The following is a 22,746-nucleotide window of genomic DNA, read 5'->3' as shown; positions in this document are numbered from 1 at the left end:
AACTTGTTTTCTTTCCTTGACAAAATGACACTCAAACCACTCAATTGGTCTTAACTTGGGTTTTCTGAGTAAACAAGGCATAGCATGTGAATAGTACAGATTTTTACAATTAAATTAAGATATTCAGAAAAAGTTCATTAAAAGTGTTAGTTAGAAAACCTATTGGATTTTTACAGTATATGGAATGAAACACATGATGTTTGTTGATTTGGCCAGAGGAGAAGTGCGGGTGCGTTGCAGCGTTACCTTGTCCATGTGGCCCAGGTTATTCTGTCGATCACCGCTTGCTCAGCGACCTGCTTCCCAGAAGGCACCTCATAGACTACACGTTTATAAGCACCAGTAGACAACTGTAGAGAACAACACATGCAGACAGTGAATAGCTCTGTAGAGAAAGCCTTTACAACACCAACACTGTTTCTAAATGGAGAAGAGGAACCTAGCTTTAATAACATACTTTGTGTAAAGGATAGCTTAAAAGTTGGGATTTCCAAACGTTTTTGTCCCATTTAACCGAAATTGCTTACTTGAAGTACCACCTGAGATTTTAAGTTAATATTTCAATACTTTAACAACACATTCACATGTGCAACGGCTCTCTGATTAACGGTGGCTAACGGTCACAGGTGAAACAAGTAAACAAATAAAATAACTGTAAAATAAAAACATAATATATTTTTAATAAGGTGTTTGATTTTGATTTTATTAAGTGATTTATTTTTATTTTACATGTTATTATTTAATTAATTATTACATTTTCATTTTTTTTCATAACAGTGTGAACTCAAATCTGATATTGGCCATATTTAAAAGATAATGTGAACAGCCAAAAAAAAATAAAAAAATCTGATCTGAGCAAGAAATCAGAATTAACCATTAAGGCTTGAGGTTTGAACGTAGCCTAAAGTTCAGCTAATTGCAATTAATACATTTAAACAGAAATAAATTTTCTTTTATAGCAATTAACAAGCAATTAAGTGTCCAAATCATTACATTCAGTTTTCACAAGTATATTTTAATTTTATATTATACATTTCTGTAATTAGTTTTTTTTTTAAGTATGCTAAAGTGTACTTTTTAGGCAATTATCATTGTTTTGCTCACATTCTCTTCCACACACTCACACAAACACAGCGCAACACACTGTACCTGCACATAGCAGCTGTCCGCAGAAAAATCCATCTGCATGACGAAGCTAGGGATGTCCCTACAGCAGTTGATGCGGTTGAGTTGCGGTCCTAAAGTCAGGTCATAAAAATCCACAGCGTTCTCACTGGAACCCACGGCCAGGTACCGTGAGTCCGGACTGAACCTGAAGGAAAAGAACCACATGAACCACATCAAGGGTAGAGTTAAGCCCAAAGTATATGTTCCGCGACAGTCCGAACACTGTCCACATGACGTCAAGTTTAAGACATCTGAATATTGTTTAAGATTTCACATGACTGTTTACCGGAAATAAAAATGGGACTCATATTAGGAAGTAAAGCACGAATGAGGTGGTGTAACACTTGGTGATGACGAATAAACGGATGATCGATTCTGAAGTGTATCTTTTTGTATAACAATATCCATCATCGGGATGGTGCACAGAAGTCCGCGCACGCCGTCCAAAAGTAGCCCAATTTTGGACAGTATGCATACAACAGCACATGTGCGAGTGACTTGAGCACTTGAAAACAAAGTCCACTAGATAGTGCGCATGTGCGTCTTTCCGTGCTCACGGCCAAAGAAGTATACTTTTTTTTTGTGATCAATTATTTATTTGTTTTCTTACAATCATCATTTACACACTGGAGAGGGAAACATCTTCACAAGAGAGAAATAGACTGACTACGTCATCATTACAAATATAACAGAGGCACAAAATCTTGCTTGTTCTCCTCCCCATATCCTACCCAGCCCAACCCTTACTAGATTCGCTCAAGGTATTGAGCAGCAAAATAATTAAATAAATAAAATAAAAAAAATAATCAAAAAACTTACTCAACACTCAAACACATAAACACACATACATATCAACCCTTTCCCATTGCCACCCGTCCATCCTTCCTCCATCATTATGATATCCACAGAGATCCGCATAACATCATATAACACAAAGAAGAACATTGGATGTTGAAAATATCAGGCCTCTTTCTTCATATTATAGAAACCACATAGGTCAATACAATATTCTGAGTAATAATTACATAACAGACCTGAACATTACATTAGATGCAAATCCCCCCCCCCCCCACACACACACACAAAAAAAGAAGAAAAAAAAAGAAAAAAACAGACTGACTGACCTTATCTACATTTCATTTATTTTCTCTAATAGCTCTGATAGCACTAAAGAAGTATACTTTGAAGAATACTCATGCTCTCAACTGTGCACGAGACGGAGAGGAACGTGGAAAATGAAGTATAACCAGGGCTTCAAATAGCATTTACCTATGGAAGCTTGTTTCTTCCACAGAGTAAAAATTATTTTATTATCTCATAATTGTGACTTAAAATTTTTAAGTGGATATGGAAAATGGATTTAATTATTTTCAGTGGTTCAGATTATTATGCATGTTTACAATATAAAATAATACACAAGTCTCACCTGATATCTTGTATGGCAGAGCGCCGATCTCTCTTCTTCCCCCAGATCTTGAGTGAGGTGACGAGGAGGATGATGAACTCTCCGTTCTTCATGCCGATGGCCACCATGTCGCCCTCCGGGTTGTAGCTGACCGTGCGCGCAGGATGACCGAGGTTCACTTTATTGAGCATCTTCTGTTTTTCCAAACAAGAAAACGTTTGAATAAGCTTGTAATTCAGAGAAAATGATTTAGTCTGCACAGGCATTATATAATTTACCCTCTCTGAAATGTCCCAGAGGCGCACAGTGCCGTCCTCGGCCGCAGACAGGAAGACGTCTCGCGTGGGATGAGCTCCGACACCCCAGATTGGACCATCCATGTGGCCGTTCACCAGGATGTTACAGGCTGCATTCTTCTCACCAACCTCAATGATCTCAGCATTACGAGTGCCTACGAGAATCTTCCCCTAAAGAGTCAAGCAAGAGGACACCGTAACACCTAACTGGTGGAGTCACACTATTCATGAGGAAAAAGCTCATTAAAGGGATACTTCAGGATTTAGCATTAAGCTTTGTATTAGTAGAAAACCTTTAGTATTTTCAAATTATCGTGCTTTTCACCCTCATATCCCCCTAAGACGAGAGATTTATGTATTTTTTGTCTGGAAAAAATCCTCCGATAACAAAAAAAAAACATCATTTTGCGTTATTGGAGGATTTTTTTGTCCAGAGGCTAGGTAGTAGTGCTGTCCCGCATGTTCTCAACCTGCCCATTGTCTGTCTGTCTATCTATCTATCTATCTATCTATCTATCTATCTATCTATCTATCTATCTATCTATCTATCTATCTATCTATCTATCTATCAATCTAATGTCAAAAATCGTGGGTGACTTGTTCCCATACAAGGCATAATTCAGGGGAGTAAATCTTTTTAAAACACATGAGATCAAACATTTGTAAATAAATAAATAAATAAATAAATAAATAAAAGTGGGTCCACACTATTACAAAACACTTTTTAATGACTGCTGTGCTGACCAAAATGTACTGTCAGAGGTCCAGTCGTGTCCATCCTCTAGTCTATAATGTATTGATTTTGTATAAGCGCTGTACCTTGCCCCTGCAGACAGAGCGAACACAGTCGATGATCTGGCCCGTCTCCAGTCTGAAGGCTCTGCATCTCTTCAACTCCTGATCCCACAGTTTCAGCGCACCTCCCTCCTTAGACCTGCAGAGGGCAGCCCACACAAATATCAACACTTTCATGCAAATTCAGAAAACAAAATACCTGAGGTTTAAAGGTCAAGCCACTTACGGTCGTTCTTTGCCTCCCGTCACAATGAGCCCGTCACGTAATGTGGTGTACATGGTGAACACAGGTCCAGTGTGAGCCTTAGCAACGATTCTCACTAGAATGTGTTCCTTCCACACACACACATCTCCACTAATGGTACCTGTAAATGTCAAGTTATTCTGAAAAGAAAACAAACCTGCACTAATCTAGTGACCTCTAAGAGAACAACAGCACAAACATGACAAAGCACAGCATTTTCACATCCTTTTACATTTCAAATGTGATTTTTTAGGTTAAACATAAATCATAAACAAGTTTGGATTACTTCTTGACTTAACATCTTGTCCATTTAAGCTCTGACACACAAGTGCACAAACAAATGCACAGGTAAGCATGTATGTATACATAAATACCTACTCACACACATTCCCACATTCATTTAAAGTTATAGCTCACTGAAAAAAGGTCAGTTTGGGGTCAGTAACTTTTAGTTTTCTCGTTTAAAAAAACAAATTAATTAATTAATAGTTTTATTAGAGTAATTTCAGCCTTTTTCAGCCAGTTTTTTTTTCCGACATGTCGAGAAGATGTTTTTTGATTGTGACATGAGTTTTTTGAGCTGAAAATGCATCCAGTACTGTAAAACCGACACCAACATTACTGTTCATATCAGCTGAAATATAGATATGGTAATGGAAGTCGCGCACTGTAAATGGCCAATCACAACAGACTGGGCCATCTGACCAATCAGAGCAGAGTAGACTCACGGAAAGGAGGCTGAATCTTTTCTTTTTTTTTTATCTTGGATGGATGTAAACCTACAGTATTACCTCAAAAACTAAATTAGGAACCTTAAAAATAGCATAATTGGGGCATTTCAAGCACCACAACTGTTTTCAGCACTGATAGTAATACGCAACATAAATAATATTTCACAATATTACTTTTTTTTTTTACATATTTTACCAAAATAAAAGGTGAGAGACTTTTGTCAAAAACAAATCTTACCGAGCCCAAACTTTTCAATGGTAGTGCTTATTTATTTTTGGAGTTTGACGGCATCAATTCCCATTTGCTTTCATTTTATTGAAAGCATTCAGCAAAATCTCATTTTGTATTGGTTTGGAACACCATGATATTTTTTAATTTTGGGTGAACATCACCTTAATCTCTCTCTCCCTAAAAAAAAATTATAAGCAGAGCTGAACATCATGTAGAAACAGAAGAATACTTACAGCTCCAAATGCCACAGAAAGCATGGTCTGCATACGGGCGTCCTCAATGGAGCTCAGCACTCCTTTATTACTGAGCAGGGCTTTGCCGGCCAGCGTCCAGAAGCGCACATGTTTAATCCCCACTGACACAAACTGAGTGTCCGAATCGGGTCTGAACTCCGCCACAAAGATCCGCTGGGTGTGACCGGCCCGACTAGCTACTTTGGCACCTTCAAAAAGAATTGAAACAGGTCACAAACCTGATATAAAAACACATGAAAGCAGAGAATGCTGTGGGTTGGTTGGTCTGTACCTTCCTGCCACTTCCAGATGGTGAGGGTGTGTTGGGGGTCCAGACCCACAGAAAGCAACAGTTTACCGGTGGCACTAAAGCTTACAGAGCAAACGCCCTGAGAATGATGGCAGCGCAGCACAGAGAGGGTCTGTTTGTTCATGGCTTCCCACACGTGGATAGAAGGAGACGTGGCTGCAAATATAGAGAGAATTTATTTATCCACTGTTGTTCAGATATGTAATCTAATATGACTATATACATTTTCATATATTTGAAAGCATATTTCACATTTGCTCATAAGAGTATGTATGCTAATAACTCAATAATGAACAGTTTTCATTGGCAATCTGTTTGTTTCTTTGTTTTTTAATGGAGAGTGTCTCTTACCTGACATATCACCAGCATCACCTAAGTGAACAACAATAGCAGTTAAACATGGTAGGAGGAAAATTATAATTTTTTTACTGGTGCAAAAAAGTACTGTTTTCAAAAGTGTAGGACCACACTGTCCAAACTTAAAAAGAAAATACAATTTATTTATTTATTTTTAAATATTTTTTTAAAATTCATTTAAATATTCAAGCAATATGTGCAAATGGCAACCATTGGTAGGAAAAATTCAAAATCTATTTTATTTATTTTTTTCAAAAAAAAAATACTTTGTTTCATTCTTCTGAATTGTTTTTTGAGGAATTAATTCAAGTAATCTCATTCATGTTTCCTCAAAAATTCATCACACTTTGATTAGATATGCCAAGATACCAAGATCAAAAACTATTTCAATGTGAACTTATTTCTCATTAAATTCTTCCAAGACCAACCTCTCTAAGCTATGCTTTCCATGTAATTTTATATAGCTCTATACACTGAAATATCAAAGGACAAAGCTGATGACATGGCAGTCATAATAAAAAAGAGAGGGTGAATGTTTCCACGAACATACCTACTTGGCCAGTTGCCACCACATTGGGGAACTTTGGGTGCTGATTAATGGTCAGGCACAGAATATCATCACTGTGATCCAAATAGAAGCTCTGGCATGCTGACAGCAAACAAACAGAAAACAACATTTTTGTCACGTCTTTGTCAGAACTTGATGAATAAAATCCATATCTAATCACTTACGCCCACTCTGGCACATTATAATACGTGAAACATGCATCACATACGGCAGGCATCTATGAGTTTCTCCCCACCTGTTGTCAAGTTTAGGACGACCCCTACTGAGGCAGTGTGGTAAATGATGTCCGCCCCCTCATTAAGATAATGCACATTGTTACGGCAGTCGTTGCCTCGGTAACCGAACACCAGTTCAAGCACCAGGTCCTGCAGAGAGAGTCAAAGAAGGGTGTCTAAGGTCGTATCCATGACAACAGCTGAAAGTATCTGGCTCTCAGGATGTGAAAGGACAATCAAGAACGGTTAGGAAGATCATCTGACCACTGAGGGACACAGCAGTCTGTAATCAACAATTAATAGATTGAAAAGGTACACTAATTTGTCATTGATTAGTATAGTATAGATATAGTATATGAAAATAGGACAGCATTGAGTAGAACTGCATAGGATACTACAGAAATGTAAGAAAAGTACTGTACACTATAGTATAGTATAGTAAAGTATATCAGTCTATAGCAGGGGTTTTCAAAGCTTGGGGTGCGCCTCCCCAGAGGAGCATGAGGGCATGTCAGGAAGGAGCAAGGGTATATCCTGGCGACAAGTGTCAATTGACCGTTCGCAAAGACCCGCCCCCTTTAGTTACTGTTGCTACGTCTGAAAAGCCATGGAACTCTCACACCACACATCATGTTCTCACGCAGTGAAAAATACAATGCGGTGCAAAGAGGACACTGACAATCATCGAAAGACGGGATCCCTGCGAAGGGTAAATATATCGCAGAACACAAAGAGGATAGGATACAATACGATAGGATAGTGAAGTGTGATAAAATAAAGGGCAGGACAAGACAGGGTAGGATAGGATAGTGTAGTACAGCATAGGACAAGGAGGAAAGGAAAGTATGATATAGGGCGGGGAAGGGAAGTACGATATAGGATGGGGAGGGAAGGGAAGTACGATATAGGACAGGAAGGGAAGGGAAGTACGATATAGGATGGGAAGGGAAGGGAAGTACGATATAGGACGGGGAGGGAAGGGAAGAGAATGAAAGGGAAGTACGATATAGGACGGGAAAGGAAGGGATGGGAAGTACGATATAGGACGGGGAGGGAAGGGAAGAGAATGAAAGGGAAGTACAATATAGGATGGAAAGGGAAGGGATAGGAAGGGAAGTACGATATAGGAAGGGAAGTATGATATAGGACGGGAATGGAAGGGATGGGAAGGGAAGTACGATAAAGGATGGGGAAGGAAGGGAAGTACGATATAGGAAGGGAAGTACGATATAGGACGGGAATGGAAGGGATGGGAAGGGAAGTACGATAAAGGATGGGGAAGGAAGGGAAGTACGATATAGGAAGGAAAGGGAAGGGATAGGAAGGGAAGTACGATATAGGACGGGAAGGGAAGGGATTGGAAGGGAAGTACGATATAGGAAGGAAAGGGAAGGGATAGGAAGGGAAGTACAATATAGGACGGGAAGGGAAGGGATGGGAAGGGAAGTACGATATAGGATGGGAAGGGAAGGAAAGGGAATCAAAGGGAAGTACGATATAGGAAGGAAAGGGAAGGGATGGGAAGGACGATATAGGACGGGAAGGGAAGGGATGGGAAGGACGATATAGGACGGGAAGGGAAGGGATTGGAAGGGAAGTACGATATAGGAAGGAAAGGGAAGGGATAGGAAGGGAAGTACGATATAGGAAGGGAAGGGATGGGAAGGGAAGTACGATATAGGAAGGGAAGGGATAGGAAGGGAAGTACGATATAGGAAGGAAAGGGAAGGGATAGGAAGGGAAGTACGAAATAGGAAGGGAAGGGATGGAAAGGGAAGTACGATATAGGACGGGAAGGGAAGGGATGGGAAGGGAAGTACGATATAGGATGGGAAGGGAAGGAAAGGGAATCAAAGGGAAGTACGATATAGGACAGGAAAGAACGGAAAGGAAAGGAATGTACGATATAGGAAGGAAAGGAAAGTGCCCATCACTCACTTCAATTGGCCTCTTTTTCTTGCCCACGTTGTTGGTCTGTAGTTTCTCTGGCATTGGTGGAGCCCTGCTCACTGGGGGTCTACATCCAGAGACAAAACACTGCCACAGTCAGACTCACAGCAGTAATACGGTCAGGCAGTGACCGGTGAAAAGGACACCAGACATCTGGCATGGTTACATTTCACTTCACGTTTTCACTGTAACATGTAACCAAATACTTAAAACATAGATACTGAGTCAGCTCTATATCAGACAGTTTGTGATGCATGATAAACGTTTGTGTGAAACTTTTGTAAAACTAAAATTAAAAGTTTGAATGCGAGATAATATTCTAAAAGTATCATGTAGCATGAGGTGTAAGGGATCAGTCTAGTCTTACCTTGAGCCCCTTTAAATGCAGCATTAACAGAGAGAGAGAGAAAACGTTAGAAGTGTCAGTTGAGCAGTTCCCTCAAGTGCTCCAAAAAACAAAGAAGCACAACACAGGGACACTGAGAACAAAACAAAATACAACAAAAATATATTCATGTTCACGTTACAGCCTATGCCAAAACACAGAATGACATATAGAGCTAGTCAAGCAGGAGACCAGCTCTGTCTAAAATTAGCTTAGTAAATAGGATCATTTCCTTACACTTAAATGGAATAGTACACCCAAAATTCTTACTCAATGTCATGTTGTTCCAAACCACTATGACTTTCTTTCTTCCTTATAACACAAAAGGTGAATTTGTGAAGAATATCTTGGTCAATCTCTTTAATATAATGAAACTAAAGGAGGACCTAGATTGCCAAGATTCAAAAAAAGACACCATGAAAAAAGTGGTACATATAATTTGTGTGCTATTGAGGTAAGCTAGAACATGCTTCCAAATATTTGAAAGCTGTACAATAGCTCTTTGTGAGGAGCAGACCAAAATGTAAGTTATTCACCTAGCTCTCCTTGACATGTTCATGTACTGAGTGGCCAACAACATTATTTTAAATTTCTCATTGTCTTACATGGAAGAAAGTGAAACAGCATGAAGGTAAATGAAGACATAAATGTTGTTTTTTGGTGAACTAATCCTTTAAGTGTCTTAAGAGAGAATGCAGGGACAAAGCATGAGCAAAGTTCCCAGCAGCCAAAGAAGCAGCATTACTCTTTAAATAATTAGCGGTGGATAGCAGTAATAAAGTCACTTCAAAACAATGATATTTGCCAACAAAGCACTTAACATAATACTGTGCCATCTACTCTAATTTAAGACTAAAATTACCTGCTTTTAAAGCCTTTCGGGTTTAAAATAAGAGCAAAAACTTAGCGACATGCGGTTTTATGGTTCAGTTCAGGGAAAGGTACATGGGTTTATGGATTTGATGGCTGTTGCCATGCGGCTTAGCAAACATCCGAAGAGCGTGAGAGGAGGAGGCACATGAAACTGGTTATATTCTCAACAAATGACACTTTTTATTGATCTTCTTACCTGACTACGCCCTGCCTTCACATGGTGAGAGAGAGGAGTGGAGTGCAGAGACAGACAGAGGAGTGAGGAAAATTGGAAAAGACAGACATGAGGGTGGCATGTCACTCAAAGCCAAAGACTTCCAGAATATGCATTCAATGTTTTTAAATGCCCAATGGTAGTTATAATTGTTTAATACAACTTCTCAATTGAACTTCAGCTCAATTTCGGTTAATCCCTGAAATTTGTCCCAAAAAAAAGTTAATATCTGCAGGAATGCATTTACAATGGGAATCTATGGGCAAAACAATCACAAGCACGTGAAACGTATTTTTATGTGAAGAACGTATTTTTAAGTACAAAACTGTGTTATTTAAAGTGCCCCTAATATGCTATTTTAAAGGTCTCCTACAATTGGTTTACCTGCATCCAATCGATTCTTTCTTTTAAGAGACAATAATGCATCTGATCTTTAAAACTTTTACTTTCACATATAGCTATATTATACACTGCATGAAAGGTAATGTTTGAAAAAGCATTTTCAACCTTTTATGACTTTAAGACAATATTCTAAGGCCCTGCTATCTAAGTACATGGTACTTTGTAATTAAAAAAAAAACATAATAATAATAAAAAATAAATAATAAATAAACATAAAAATATAGTGCCAGTTTAATGTTGAACATCTTTATTCAGTGTTTCTTTAGCATTTACATTAAGATTATGTGAATGTAACTTCATTTTAGTAATTTTAATACTTATTTGGCCCCATTGGAAGTTTGACAAGAGCCTATATATTCACTTTAGCGGTGACACTACTATTCTAAATGAAGGAACTTCTGCTTAGTAAGGTCACTATTCTCATGCTAGCCCATGTAATGTCTAAATCTGGTAGCTATACCTTTAATTCCGGGGAAATGCCATCGCCCATAGACCTCCATGGTAAGTGCTTTTTTGTAAACATAATATTCGATAAGCAAGTCGAAATTTTTAACTATGGTAAAAATACAAAAAAGAATAGGTGTAAACTGGTATTCAACCAGGAACATCCCTCTTTAATACAATTTAGTGTGGTATTCCAGCAAGAGACAGTAAATAGTTTGGCTTTAGAGATTGTGCCACCAACATGAGCTCATTGAAAATGGTATATTAGTGGTAAAGTGATGGTGAATTTGAAATACAAGAGCTTATAAAAGCAGTAAAGTGGATAACTAAGAGTATTCAAAGCTTCATATTATAGGGTTACACCGTTTAAAAAATCCATCTATCCATCTTGAATCCCAATATAAATGCTTATTTGAACCCTGTTACCTAGAACTATAAGTAACTTTGCAACTACATGTCAACTAACTCTTATTATAGCATTAGTAGACTGTCTGCTTAGTGTTGTGAAGCTCCCCAACAGACATTCAACTGACTATAAGTAACTACATGTCAATTTATTCCACTAACCCCATCCTAACAGTCTACTAAATAAAGTAATGATAAAAGAGAAGCATCTAAAGTTGTTCATCCTTACTGTTTGACCTTACTGTAACATTATATTACAGAATTGTCACAGTCTTACTACTTTGGGTGTCATTCCTAACCTACCTTTCGTCTACCGTTGGTTCCTTCTGTTGGAAGTGGGGCTTGACCCCCGTCATGGGTCGCAAGTTTGTGGATAAGGCCTTGATTACATACATTAGCTCATTCTCCCGAGTTACATCACTGTCATACCCTACACAGAGCAACACACAGATGGAGAGACACTTTACCTTTATATCTTGCCATATGGGATTACACAAACATTTTGTCATAATGGATTGCTACCCTCTTTAAATCTAGATGATAATTGTTTTTTATGAATGATCGTTTCACCTCCATCATCTTCGCTCTCGATGTCAGACTCTTCGCTGTCACACTGTCTGGCCTCTCGGCAGCCCTCGTTCTCATGGTTCCAGATCATCAGACAGGTGTCGGAGCCACCGACGGACGCCAGCAAAGAGTCGTCATGTGACCAGCGCACATTAGTCACATGGGTACTGTGGGCAATGTACCGCTTAAACTTGGCGTATTTTCCCTATTCAGATAATGACAATGTTAACCGGCATGTCGGTAAATAATAAAATCAAAACATGTACAGTAAAAGTGAAATGGCCAGGCCATTTTATTAAAGCGCATTTTTATATTAATATAATAGAAAATTGTGGTTTCCGATGTAAACCTGTTTTGTTCAGTTCGTATAGAAATAACTAACACCTCCCCATAGAAAAAAATGAAAAGAAACAATTTTGTTTAAATAGTATTTTCACTTGACACCAGTGTTGATATACAGAACACATACTGACTAGCTTTCTGACTGCAGATATTTTTTTTTTTTTTAGTACATAAGAGAAAATATGATGCATATTGTAAAAAGACCCCACAACAAACATTAAGGTACTTTGAAATTGTATTTATCAATGACTAACTAAATATTTTTTTGTTTTATCTTAAGGTGGAAAAAAACTACTCATATTACAATTTAGCTTTAGTTTATGGTGAAAAATAAGTTATAAAAAGCAAAAATACCTAATACATTTGGCTGTAGCATATTTGTTGTTGTTTTTTGTTTTTTTAAGTTGGTCAAAAGTTTATTTTTTCAGTCTATATCTAAAAATCAAATCCAAACGTATAACTTTTTAAAATTTACAATAAATAACATTATATTTTGATTTGGGGCATTAATATTTTAAACACTTTTTTGCACATACAATGAAAGTCAGTAGGGTCCAAAACAACCCTGAACCCCAACAAATCAAATGTCTTCTTTTGTGTTCCACAGGTTAAAAAATAAAAAAGTAAGTCATATAGTTTTGGTAAATGATGACAAACTATTTTTTTTTTTATCCCTTAGAACGAATGATAGTAATAATTAATGGCTAGATAACACTTTCCTAACCTTGACTGGATATTTGAAGAGCTTGACATATCCAAGGTCATCCCCAGTCGCTAACAACTTTTTGTCGTTGCTAAGACAAGCGGCCGTTACTTCGGTAACTTCACTGACCACAGGCCAAATTCCCTCACAGGAACTTCCGAGCACACACGTCCATGTGCTCCAGTCGATCTTGTCCACCTGAGGAAGGAAAAGGCGGCATGGAATCTTCTGGTTAATATCAAAATGGCCAGATAAAAGTTACAAGTTAGACCTTTTCATGAAAAAGCTGGCTTATTATATTGCTGAGTCTTCCCCTAATCAAAAAATATTTTTTAATGAATGCATAGAGTTCATACTTTAAAAGAGATAGTTCACTTTGAAATTCATTTTTGGTATGTTTTAGCTTACCTCAAGGGCATCAAAGACGTAGGTGTCTTTGTTTCCGCAGTATTTTCAATTTTGATATTTTTAGGTCAAACCGCTCTTGTCTGTCACTCATATAATGGAGGTCTATGGTCACCACCTCAAAGAGCATGCACAGAGAAGTCCAAATTAAACATGATTTAATGACTCGTAAATGTAAGTACACGTTGATGGCCTAAGACACGAAACGAGCGGTTTGTGTGTGAAAACGAACAGTATTTAATATCGTTTTTACCTCTTGTAACCACAGCCACGTCCAAGTGATCTGAGGGCGCGGGCGCTTTGTGTTGTGGTTACAAGAGCTAAAAACGATATAAAAACTGTTCATTTTCTCACACAAACCGCTCGTTTCGTGTCTTAGGCCATCAATGTGTACTTACATTTAATTTGGACTTCTCTGTGCATACTCTTTGAGGTGGTGACCATAGACCTCCATTATATGACTGACAGACAAGAACAGTTTGACCTAAAAATATCAAAATTGAATCTACTGTGGAAACAAACACACCTACATCTTGGAGGCCCTTGAGGTAAGCTAAAACATACCAAAAATTAATTTCAAAATGAACTATTCCTTTAGAGCTGAAGAGAAACTTTGAGCAACACTAATGAAAATGAATTGGCAGCATTCATTTCGATAATAAAATCCAACAGAGGCTCTGGCCAAAATGCCTCCTACAGAAGCCAAAGGGCTTCCAGCTCTAACTAAATCTTAAGTTATTAAGGTAAGCGTTCACTGTCTCTCCCAACATACCGTGCCCTTAAGCACGGCCTAATTCCCTGCATCCATATTTAGAGTCAATATAATGAAAAGTGGGCCATGTTCTTGCCCTTAAGAGTGCCCTTCCCCTCTCAGGGTGACACAAAGTGAGATGTTCAAGATGCATACCTCTGTGGCAGGAATGATTTGCTTCTTCCCACGAGGGGCCTCAAAAAATAGCTGTTCCTTCACCGATGTGTTGACCTGCAAAAGCTTCCCTAATACAAGATAACAGAAGACACGCAGCGATGTAACAAAGTTAAGCTCAAAAATATGAATTCTACCAAGATACTGTATGAGCAACCTGCAGATTGTGATTAAATGTAGAGTGACATATATATTAAACTACAAAAGATGAAGCTGGACAATGAAGCTGAAACACTGGCCAATACAGTGTTGGAGGTTTCAGGCTATATATGTGTGGCCTGGTCTGGTAATAGTACAGCTGCCCAAAAAATATCCCAATCCACTCAACATAATGGGAGAATGTCAGGATTCAAATGATGACAAATTACTGGTGAACGTCCTGCTGGCTTTTCTGTGACCAGGGGCCGGTTGCATCAGCTGGTCCTGGTAACGTCCAAGCCTGGTAATACCAAACTCTGCTATTTCACTTTGCTTCGTAGACAGAGTCTGGAATGGCATAATAGAGAAGTGTTTTCTCTCTCGCTAGGGGGCGCTTGTCTGAAGTTTAAAATCATTGGTTACCCGTAAGCCAGAATTGATGCTGTTTGGGCGCAAAAGGAGGTCCTACACCATACTAATACATTACTGTGGTCTAAAACCAGATGTTTTAGTTTCATTGTCCAAATGTGTGTGCTTGCGTATGTGAACTCCATATTAGTTGGGAAGCAGTTTGACTCCTGAAGGAACGTTCCCTCTGACAGCTTATCATGTGGCTCACTGTTGGCTGACTTCAGCTGTGGCATTATTTCCACTACAGCGAACAACTGTGCCCTTAATTAGATTTTACTAAAGTCAGTGTACTTTACCAAGGGGACCTTAGTGTCAGGGAAGAGCTTGAGATGAAATAAGACACGTGTGTGTGAAGAAATCAGGATAAATATCCTACGTAAACCCAATATTCGACTGTGCGTCATATATATTGTCGGACACTGATAGTGATAGATATATTTAATAAACTGGTTAATTATTAATTTTCTAGTGTAGTTAAATCCACATTTATTTTATTTTATTTTAAACCAATGACTTACAATATATGTTGTTTTTTTTACATGTCAAATAACTTTTTGCTTTGAATGAAATGTAGAACAAATGTAGAATGAAATGAATGAACAGCGAAGGGGTTGGTGTGGTCCAAGGCCACTTATAGACCATTTTGAAAGATGTAAACAACACTGGTCCAGAATGTAAACAACACTGGTCCACTGGTCCATGAATTCTCTTAATTAACATTCTTGGGGACAAATAATTTGACCATAAATTGCAGCAGTGCACAATGCATCATATCATGAACAAGATGACGGAAAATCAATGCATGAATCAAACTTTCTTGAAATATCTCAATTTTCGGATCTTGCCCACTTTCAAATCTACCAGAACACAGATAACAACGAACTCCAATGTCTTTATATCCACTAGTTGCCACATTGCATAACTTGCCTCAGCTGTTATTATCGCCTCTCTGTTTTTATCTCATTGCCTGAAATCCCCAACTCTTAGTGAAGTTGAATGACTTCTGGTCACGATTTGTTGCTGCAAAACTCTGTCAGTGTGAATGTCCCTTGACTCATTTCCTCTTTGAAATACAGCCTTCGTGTCTTGTATCTCTCTCACCTCTCTTGTCCCAGTCCAGATGGGTGATGTAGTTCATGGATCCTTTACACACACCAACCCTCTTGCTGTTCATCACGTTGTAAATATCCACGAAGCTGTCACCCGATGCCACAGCCAAATACTTGCCTGTTACTGTAATAAAAAAAATCTGAATTTCAATTTTGAGCTCTTACCATGACCCAGATATTCTCATTAATATGTTAATACATTCATGTAAATATTCGTTAATTACATCAGTGTATGTGAAGGTACAGAAATAGCTCATAATATCGTACTGAATAGATCAGATGAACTTGGTCTCAGTACTCTAGGCAATTCCACTGTATCATTCTTTGGTTACACTTTATTTAATGATTTTTTTGTTACATCGTAATACATTTAAGTACTAAGTAATACTCAGTAATGTACTTACTATAGGGTTAGGATTAGAGTTTGGTTTGCATGTAGTTATGCATAATTTATAGTACATGACTACATGTAACATATATAACAATGACACTGTGTGAAATGAGTGTGTTAACTAACCAGGAGAGAAGCGGATTTCTGATATGATGTCTTTGCGGTGATGAAACGACACCAGGTCTTCTAGAGTGTCTGCGTTGACAATGAGGAAGCATCCATCATTGAGGCCCACAGCCAGAGCTTTCCCATCGGGAGAGAAGCAGCAACATCGCCCGCCTGCAAGAAGTTATAACGGTCAAATGCCATGTCACGTCAAGCACTTTTATCGTCAAAAATCTAAAAGACAGGTTCACTTTATGAATCAATGTTGAAAAATGGCCATAAATTAAGTTAAATGGTTAGTTTAACTATCACCAATCACCATTTATTCACTTTTGTTTTGTTTCAAAGCCGTATGACTTTAATTTTTCTGTGAAATGCAAAAGAAAATTGAGCTAAATGTTCATGCCAATCTCTTCCGTACAATGAAAGCATTCGGTTACAAGTGATTGTCAACGACAAAAACGAAAATAAAACTTGATAACTTGATAATTCTGCATGCTCCTATTTTTAAATGTATATTCCCTTTTACCCACATCTAATGTTTAAAAAAAACAACATTTTAATAATAATTCAATAACACTGTTAAATGTAATCGTCAGACAAATTCAAAATGTATAATTTTTTATACTATACAGTCAAATGTTGCGATGCCTAAATTCATGTGAAGCATTTAAAATGATTGATTAGTTGATGTTTTATTTTATTTTATTTATTTTTATATTAATTTATTTTGACGAAATAGTATAGAATTTTAATATCAACCATAACCATAAAAATATAATTTCAGCCATAACATTAAATTAAAGTGATAGACAGAATTAAAATTGTAAGGTTAATCTGTTCATCTGTTTAAACAATCATTGTGAAGCAAGTTATCATTGTTAATTAAAAGTAAATATGCAAAGACCCAGTGCACTCTAAGGATAACCATTATAATATAATTTAATTAGAGTTAATGAAGAGCTCACCTTAAGGATTTGACCTATCAAGCTTTATTTGATTAAATCGCTGGTCTGTACAACATCCCATGAATAAGCGCAAATGGTTCCTCTACAAAATGTTTTGTAACCATTCCCTTAAGAGATCAATTAATATGATTCGCAAGCTGAGTGTTCTTCACTTAAGTTACATTTTTCAATGCAAACTGAGTTTCTGAAGCAAAACGAGGTCAAACAGGTGTAGGCCAAGCTTGGAATACAAATCACAAGACAAATTTATAGATAAGGAGCTATTTATAATCAGACAGAGGGGCTGATTTACTGTTTATTTACTGTTTTATTACTGTCATATTGTCATTTCTCCTAAAACTCAATCAGTTCCAAGCATTCAACTGCCCCGTAGTGTAAATGCTAATAATTAAAATTAATAACTCATATGAATCATGCTTTATTACACTGCAACAAGGACACATAACACAATGAACGTAACACAATGTTTTATTATGTCCTCTGTGGACACATGAAACAAACAGTGTAAGTTTGTAATGCAGTGTAAAGAATGAGCATCTGCTTACCTTTCTTGAGTTTGCGTACGGCGAGCATGCAGTGGCTGGGGGAAAGGTCCCATATGCGCAGGGTCTTATCATCGCTGACAGTGGCACACAGGGGCAGATGAGGGTGAGTGGCGAGACCCCAGACCTCGCCCTCCATGTGACCCTAAATACAGTCCCACCACACACACACACACACACACACACACACACACACACAATTAATATACAGTATACTAACAAACCAACATACTGTAACTGTCCTTTACAAGTTAATATTTTTGTGAAATATACTTTTTTATTTTAAGTTGACACTCAAAGGTGTGTGAAGTAGAGTGAATGGAAATAACAGGTTTATATTTTGACTTTGAGTTATATTGTATAATTGAAATACAGTATGCTGCTAAGCACAGAAACAAACTAGCATTATAGCTAAGTTATTGCTCAACGAACAAAGCAAGTTCAGCATGCTTCAGATTATTAATCAATGCAGTTATTCACAGCCTAACCATAAGCTTCTGCACAATGATAACGATACCAACACATCAGCATAATAGAAACATGTCAAACATAACTGAATGTTAAACTTTAAGATGTTTCCCTTTACTCAAAAACACATAAAATAACACTTTTCACATTTCAATATTTGCTCTCCATGTGCAAAGCATGCTGGGAACTAACAGTGGTGTCTCTAATTAAAACTAATAATTGAACTAATTATCTTAAAATAAATAGGTAACATTAATTTACGTAATTTTTTATTAGTTCAGCTTAATCGGTTCCTCAATTCAAGCCTCAAAACGGTGTTTCCTTAAAAGTGAAATGTTATTAAATATATTCTATACAACACTGAACCACAATTTTCTTAGAAAATATAGACAATATTTTTAATTATCACCTTAATTTTTTTAATGAAAATTACAAGACCCATGATTCATTTTTTAGTGTTCTTTTCAGCACAAACACACCTCAATTCTATGAAAACTTTACTCATTATACACTAAAAAGTTAGCAAATTCCATCGCACTTTTACTGCTTGAGAAATTTTATTTAAAAGATATGTTCATCTACATTTTTCAAGTGAGCATGGCAGCAGTAATTCATCAAATGATGGAGAATATCATTATAACTGGGCATATATCCAGGCACAGTGTTGAAGAGCTGATTCAGGAGTCTGGAACACAGTGATGGAGGGATGCTGTACAGTCGCAGTATGGCAGGCTATGTTCACTCAGACTGCACACAAATCAGATTTTTTTTTCTTTTCAAGCAGTCATCAGTGATCAAATAAGATTTGTGTGTCCAGACAAAACCATCTGCATGGGTTGCTTTGGTACTAGTGTACTGTAGGTTCACAAGTATGTTACAAAGCTTTCAAAATGGATTCAGGAAAAATGGAGGAAAATCTCACTCTCCAAATAAATACAGAAAATACTGAAATCTTTGGATATACCATTTAAACACTGTATGAATGTTTCTGGCATTTCCGTCAACAGTTTTGACATCTATTTGAGCATTTCCAGACTGAGACGCATCTGAAAAAATGTGATTGGAATTGCATCTCAAACCACCTCTAAATGTGGTTTGAATAAGATTCGATTTCAATGTTTTTTTTTTGCTGTCTAGACTTTCAAAATCGCATTTGGATAAAATCTGGATATGCAAAAAATCCAGATTTTTGCTGGCAGTCTGAACATGGCCATTGTCTCCCATTTCCAACACAAGGAGCTATATACATTTAATTATTATTATTATTATTTGTGTCTATTGGATGCAAAACAAAACAAAAAAAATCCATTCAAATAAATAATGCTGTCAGTGTGCACAATTTCCCCACAGCGTGTTCTGCTATAAACTGGACGTGATGCACCCATGGGATTCGTAAAAGGTTTTCCCAAAGAGCATTTCAGAGAGCAATAAATAAGTATTTAATTAAGCTCAAATGTTTTCTAGCAGTGAGTAGGACCTAGAAAAAGCTCTGACTAAGGCATATTTCCTTGCTAAATGCAACATGCATTTTTTACTACACCTTAACTATCACTTGACGAATTATAAAGCTCACGTAATGCAATGAAACGTATGTACCAACTGATATGTAACATTTTAGTAAGTAAACAATGACTTCAATAACAAGCACCAACCTTTAACTAATGATTGCATCCGACTCTAAAACACCAGTCACACGAGACAAAAAAACAAATACACCTTTAATCAGTGTCCAAAAACCAGCTGCTCCTTGCTACGCTGGAAACTAAACCATGGCTAGTGTCTGAGCACAGAAATATTGGAAAACTACTCTTTTTGCCAGGTCTGCAGTCACTGCTGTTTACCATTTATTACAACAACAGCCCCGGGACCATTTCATTAAGTCTCTGAAATGAAACTGGAGCAAAATATTACAAAGTGGACGTGGTTGAGTGGTGAGGGCAGGTGCAGAGACACACTTGACTGACTCATCATTCTCAGGCTCATTTACAGGTGCTGCTGGAAGAAAAAAAACTTGTAACACGATTTTTAAAGCTACTCAAATGTTAAACATCAATTACAAATATGCATTTAGGTACATAAAAGTTTCAAAAGAAATTTTATTAAATATATTTACTTTATTATATATTATAATATATTACTTTTATTGCCTTAAATATATATATATATATATATATATATATATTTAAGGCAATAAAAGTAATTATGAAATTACATATAAAGATGTATTTAAGTTCTACTTAAGTAGGATTATATAGAAGTCTAAAGTTCAGTTAATTGGATTTAAATATAGCTGTATTACATTTTCATTTAATTAAAATCAACAAGTATATTATTTCCATAATAAGTATGATATACTTCAAGGATAAGCATAAAACTTCAGTATCTAAATCATCCTTCACCATTTTTGAGACGGCCATGAATGATGTCTCAAGTGAAGTGCGTTGTTGAAGAGAGGAGGGCTATTACTTTAAGTATTAAGATGTACAAATTCCTGCTAGCCAACAATAAAAGCACAGATATATTGTATTTTTTATAAAAACTACAACAACTCAATTTGTGTGCGCTTGTATTTCAAATGTGAAAAAACTGACAAGGTCTTGCACCACTCCAATAAACACTCAATTAAAAAAAAAAAAAAATTAAAAGAAAATTAATTTTGGATAAAAATGGCCTGCGGGGAGGATTAAGGTAAACTAATTTCTGAATTTCACTAGGTTCCCATCCAGAGATGCATGTGAGTTTATGTAACATGACAGGCAGCTCGAGGGTAAGACTTGTAAAGCTCAGTTTAATGAATCAACAAGGCCAACCGGACAGAAATTCTTCATTCAACCCTTGTCTCATTCCTTACCGTGTTATTTATTTATTTTCAGAATGGTCATGTTTCGTGGCTTGTCAAGCTAATCTGACAGCTGAATTTGTGCCTTACCTGAACCAGAAGAGTGATGGGCCCATTTTTGTCCACCTCAAGAATCTCTCCGTTCTTTGTTCCTACAAGAATATGCCCATGACCCAAAGATATGGCACGAATGGAGGGGTTGTCCTCTAAAAGCAAACCTGCAGGAAGGGACATGCTATAAATAAACATGCACCCGTGACCTTGGCTTTCTATTTATTAAACACACTAAGGATGCATGGAGGTATTTGACCCGATTAGCTTTCACAGCCAAGTTATCCGCACTGTTACAGCTATACACGGCAAGTGTTTTAGTTTTGTTATCCAGTACAGACATCTATACATTTTAAAAGGCAAAAAATAAATAAAAATAAATATTATTTATAAGTAAAATAAACCATTTTTTAGGTTGTGTATAATAGTAATACTAATAACAATACAAATAAAAAGATAATTATTATTATAAACAACTTTATTATAAAGCATTTATTTATAATGGGTTGTTTACATAACTATGAGTTGCTTACATTTTAACTTATATAATATATATATATATATATATTTTTTTTTTATTTAGTCATTCATTCAAAGTTTTTTTTTTCACTTTATATTACTTTATAAATATGCAACCATTTTCTTCTTTTAAGCATAAACCTTATTTATGCAAGAAAAATAAACTTTATTATAGATACACTCTCTAAAAAGCCCTATTTGCTGAACACAAAAGAAGATATTTTGAGGAATATGGGTAACCAAACAGTTGATGTGCCACATTGACTTCCATGGTAGGAAAAGAAATACAATGAAAGTAAATGGGATTCATCAAATATATGGTTACCGACATTCTTCAAAATATTTTCTTTTGTGTTCAGCAGAAAAAAAGAAAATCATACAGGTTTGGAACAACTTGAGGGTGAGTAAAAGAACATTTTCATTTTTGGGTGAACTATACCCTTTAAGTCCTATTATCTCACGATATTCTGTGTAATTTGTAAAAGTAAATTGTCATTTAAGAAATGCAAGTGATGTCCTCACCTTTGGAGCCTGGGGCCAGCACCGATCGCTTTATGGCATATGTCTTGAGGCATCTTTCAAACGTGTCGTCCCACAAAGCCACTATTCCATCTTTTCCACCAGTCACGAAACCCTAAGCAAAAACATATTCGCATTTCATTTCTAAGCACATTTAAAGTGAACGTGACTCCTGTTTACTGTTTGAAGCTAAATCTGATACCTTCTCCAGGGCATGCATGCTGAAAACGGGCCCATCGTGAGCTTTGACGGTCTTCACCAAGAACATATCTCTCCAGATGCAGATGTCTCCAGCGCAGGTTCCCGAGAACACCATTTCTTCAGACCAGCCATACACCGCGCACATCATGGTCTCGGTTTTTCCCATGCTGCCCTTCTTCCCAATCAGTCCGCCACCTGAGAACATGACCTCAGATGTCACGGTACCAAAATTCCAGTAATCAGTACCAATACCATTACAATTTTACGGTTTTCTGTACCACAGCAAAATCATTTTGAACTATTTTTTCCAATTTAAT

The 22,746-nt window shown here is 36.9% G+C and overlaps 1 protein-coding gene across 2 annotated transcripts in view; it reads right to left on the bottom strand.

Annotated features, from left to right (window-relative positions):
- Positions 1-22,746, bottom strand: part of eml5 (EMAP like 5) — a 78,127-nt gene that overhangs the window by 4,586 nt on the left and 50,795 nt on the right. Inside the window, exons 18-41 of one of the 2 annotated variants that reach the window (XM_039666313.2) lie at positions 22,431-22,624; positions 22,232-22,343; positions 21,230-21,357; positions 17,836-17,977; positions 16,344-16,496; positions 15,819-15,950; positions 14,151-14,239; positions 12,860-13,036; positions 11,797-11,998; positions 11,530-11,656; positions 9,958-9,972; positions 8,871-8,879; positions 8,492-8,570; positions 6,574-6,703; positions 6,321-6,419; positions 5,765-5,785; positions 5,396-5,569; positions 5,104-5,312; positions 3,890-4,047; positions 3,688-3,802; positions 2,851-3,039; positions 2,594-2,766; positions 1,150-1,312; positions 247-350 (exon numbers count right to left, since the gene is read on the bottom strand). In XM_039666313.2, coding sequence (XP_039522247.2) covers positions 247-350; positions 1,150-1,312; positions 2,594-2,766; positions 2,851-3,039; positions 3,688-3,802; positions 3,890-4,047; positions 5,104-5,312; positions 5,396-5,569; positions 5,765-5,785; positions 6,321-6,419; positions 6,574-6,703; positions 8,492-8,570; positions 8,871-8,879; positions 9,958-9,972; positions 11,530-11,656; positions 11,797-11,998; positions 12,860-13,036; positions 14,151-14,239; positions 15,819-15,950; positions 16,344-16,496; positions 17,836-17,977; positions 21,230-21,357; positions 22,232-22,343; positions 22,431-22,624 — 3,094 coding nt within the window. The remainder of the gene's footprint in view (positions 1-246; positions 351-1,149; positions 1,313-2,593; positions 2,767-2,850; positions 3,040-3,687; positions 3,803-3,889; positions 4,048-5,103; positions 5,313-5,395; positions 5,570-5,764; positions 5,786-6,320; positions 6,420-6,573; positions 6,704-8,491; positions 8,571-8,870; positions 8,880-9,957; positions 9,973-11,529; positions 11,657-11,796; positions 11,999-12,859; positions 13,037-14,150; positions 14,240-15,818; positions 15,951-16,343; positions 16,497-17,835; positions 17,978-21,229; positions 21,358-22,231; positions 22,344-22,430; positions 22,625-22,746) is intronic. The other variant, XM_089120546.1, reaches the window with a different exon arrangement.

Source organism: Pimephales promelas, chromosome 15, assembly GCF_988280905.1.
Source record: "Pimephales promelas chromosome 15, fPimPro1.hap1.1, whole genome shotgun sequence".
NCBI classification, from domain to species: Eukaryota; Metazoa; Chordata; class Actinopteri; order Cypriniformes; family Leuciscidae; genus Pimephales; species Pimephales promelas.
The sequence above is the reverse complement of the archived record's forward strand: the minus strand, read 5'-3'. Positions and strand labels throughout refer to the sequence as shown.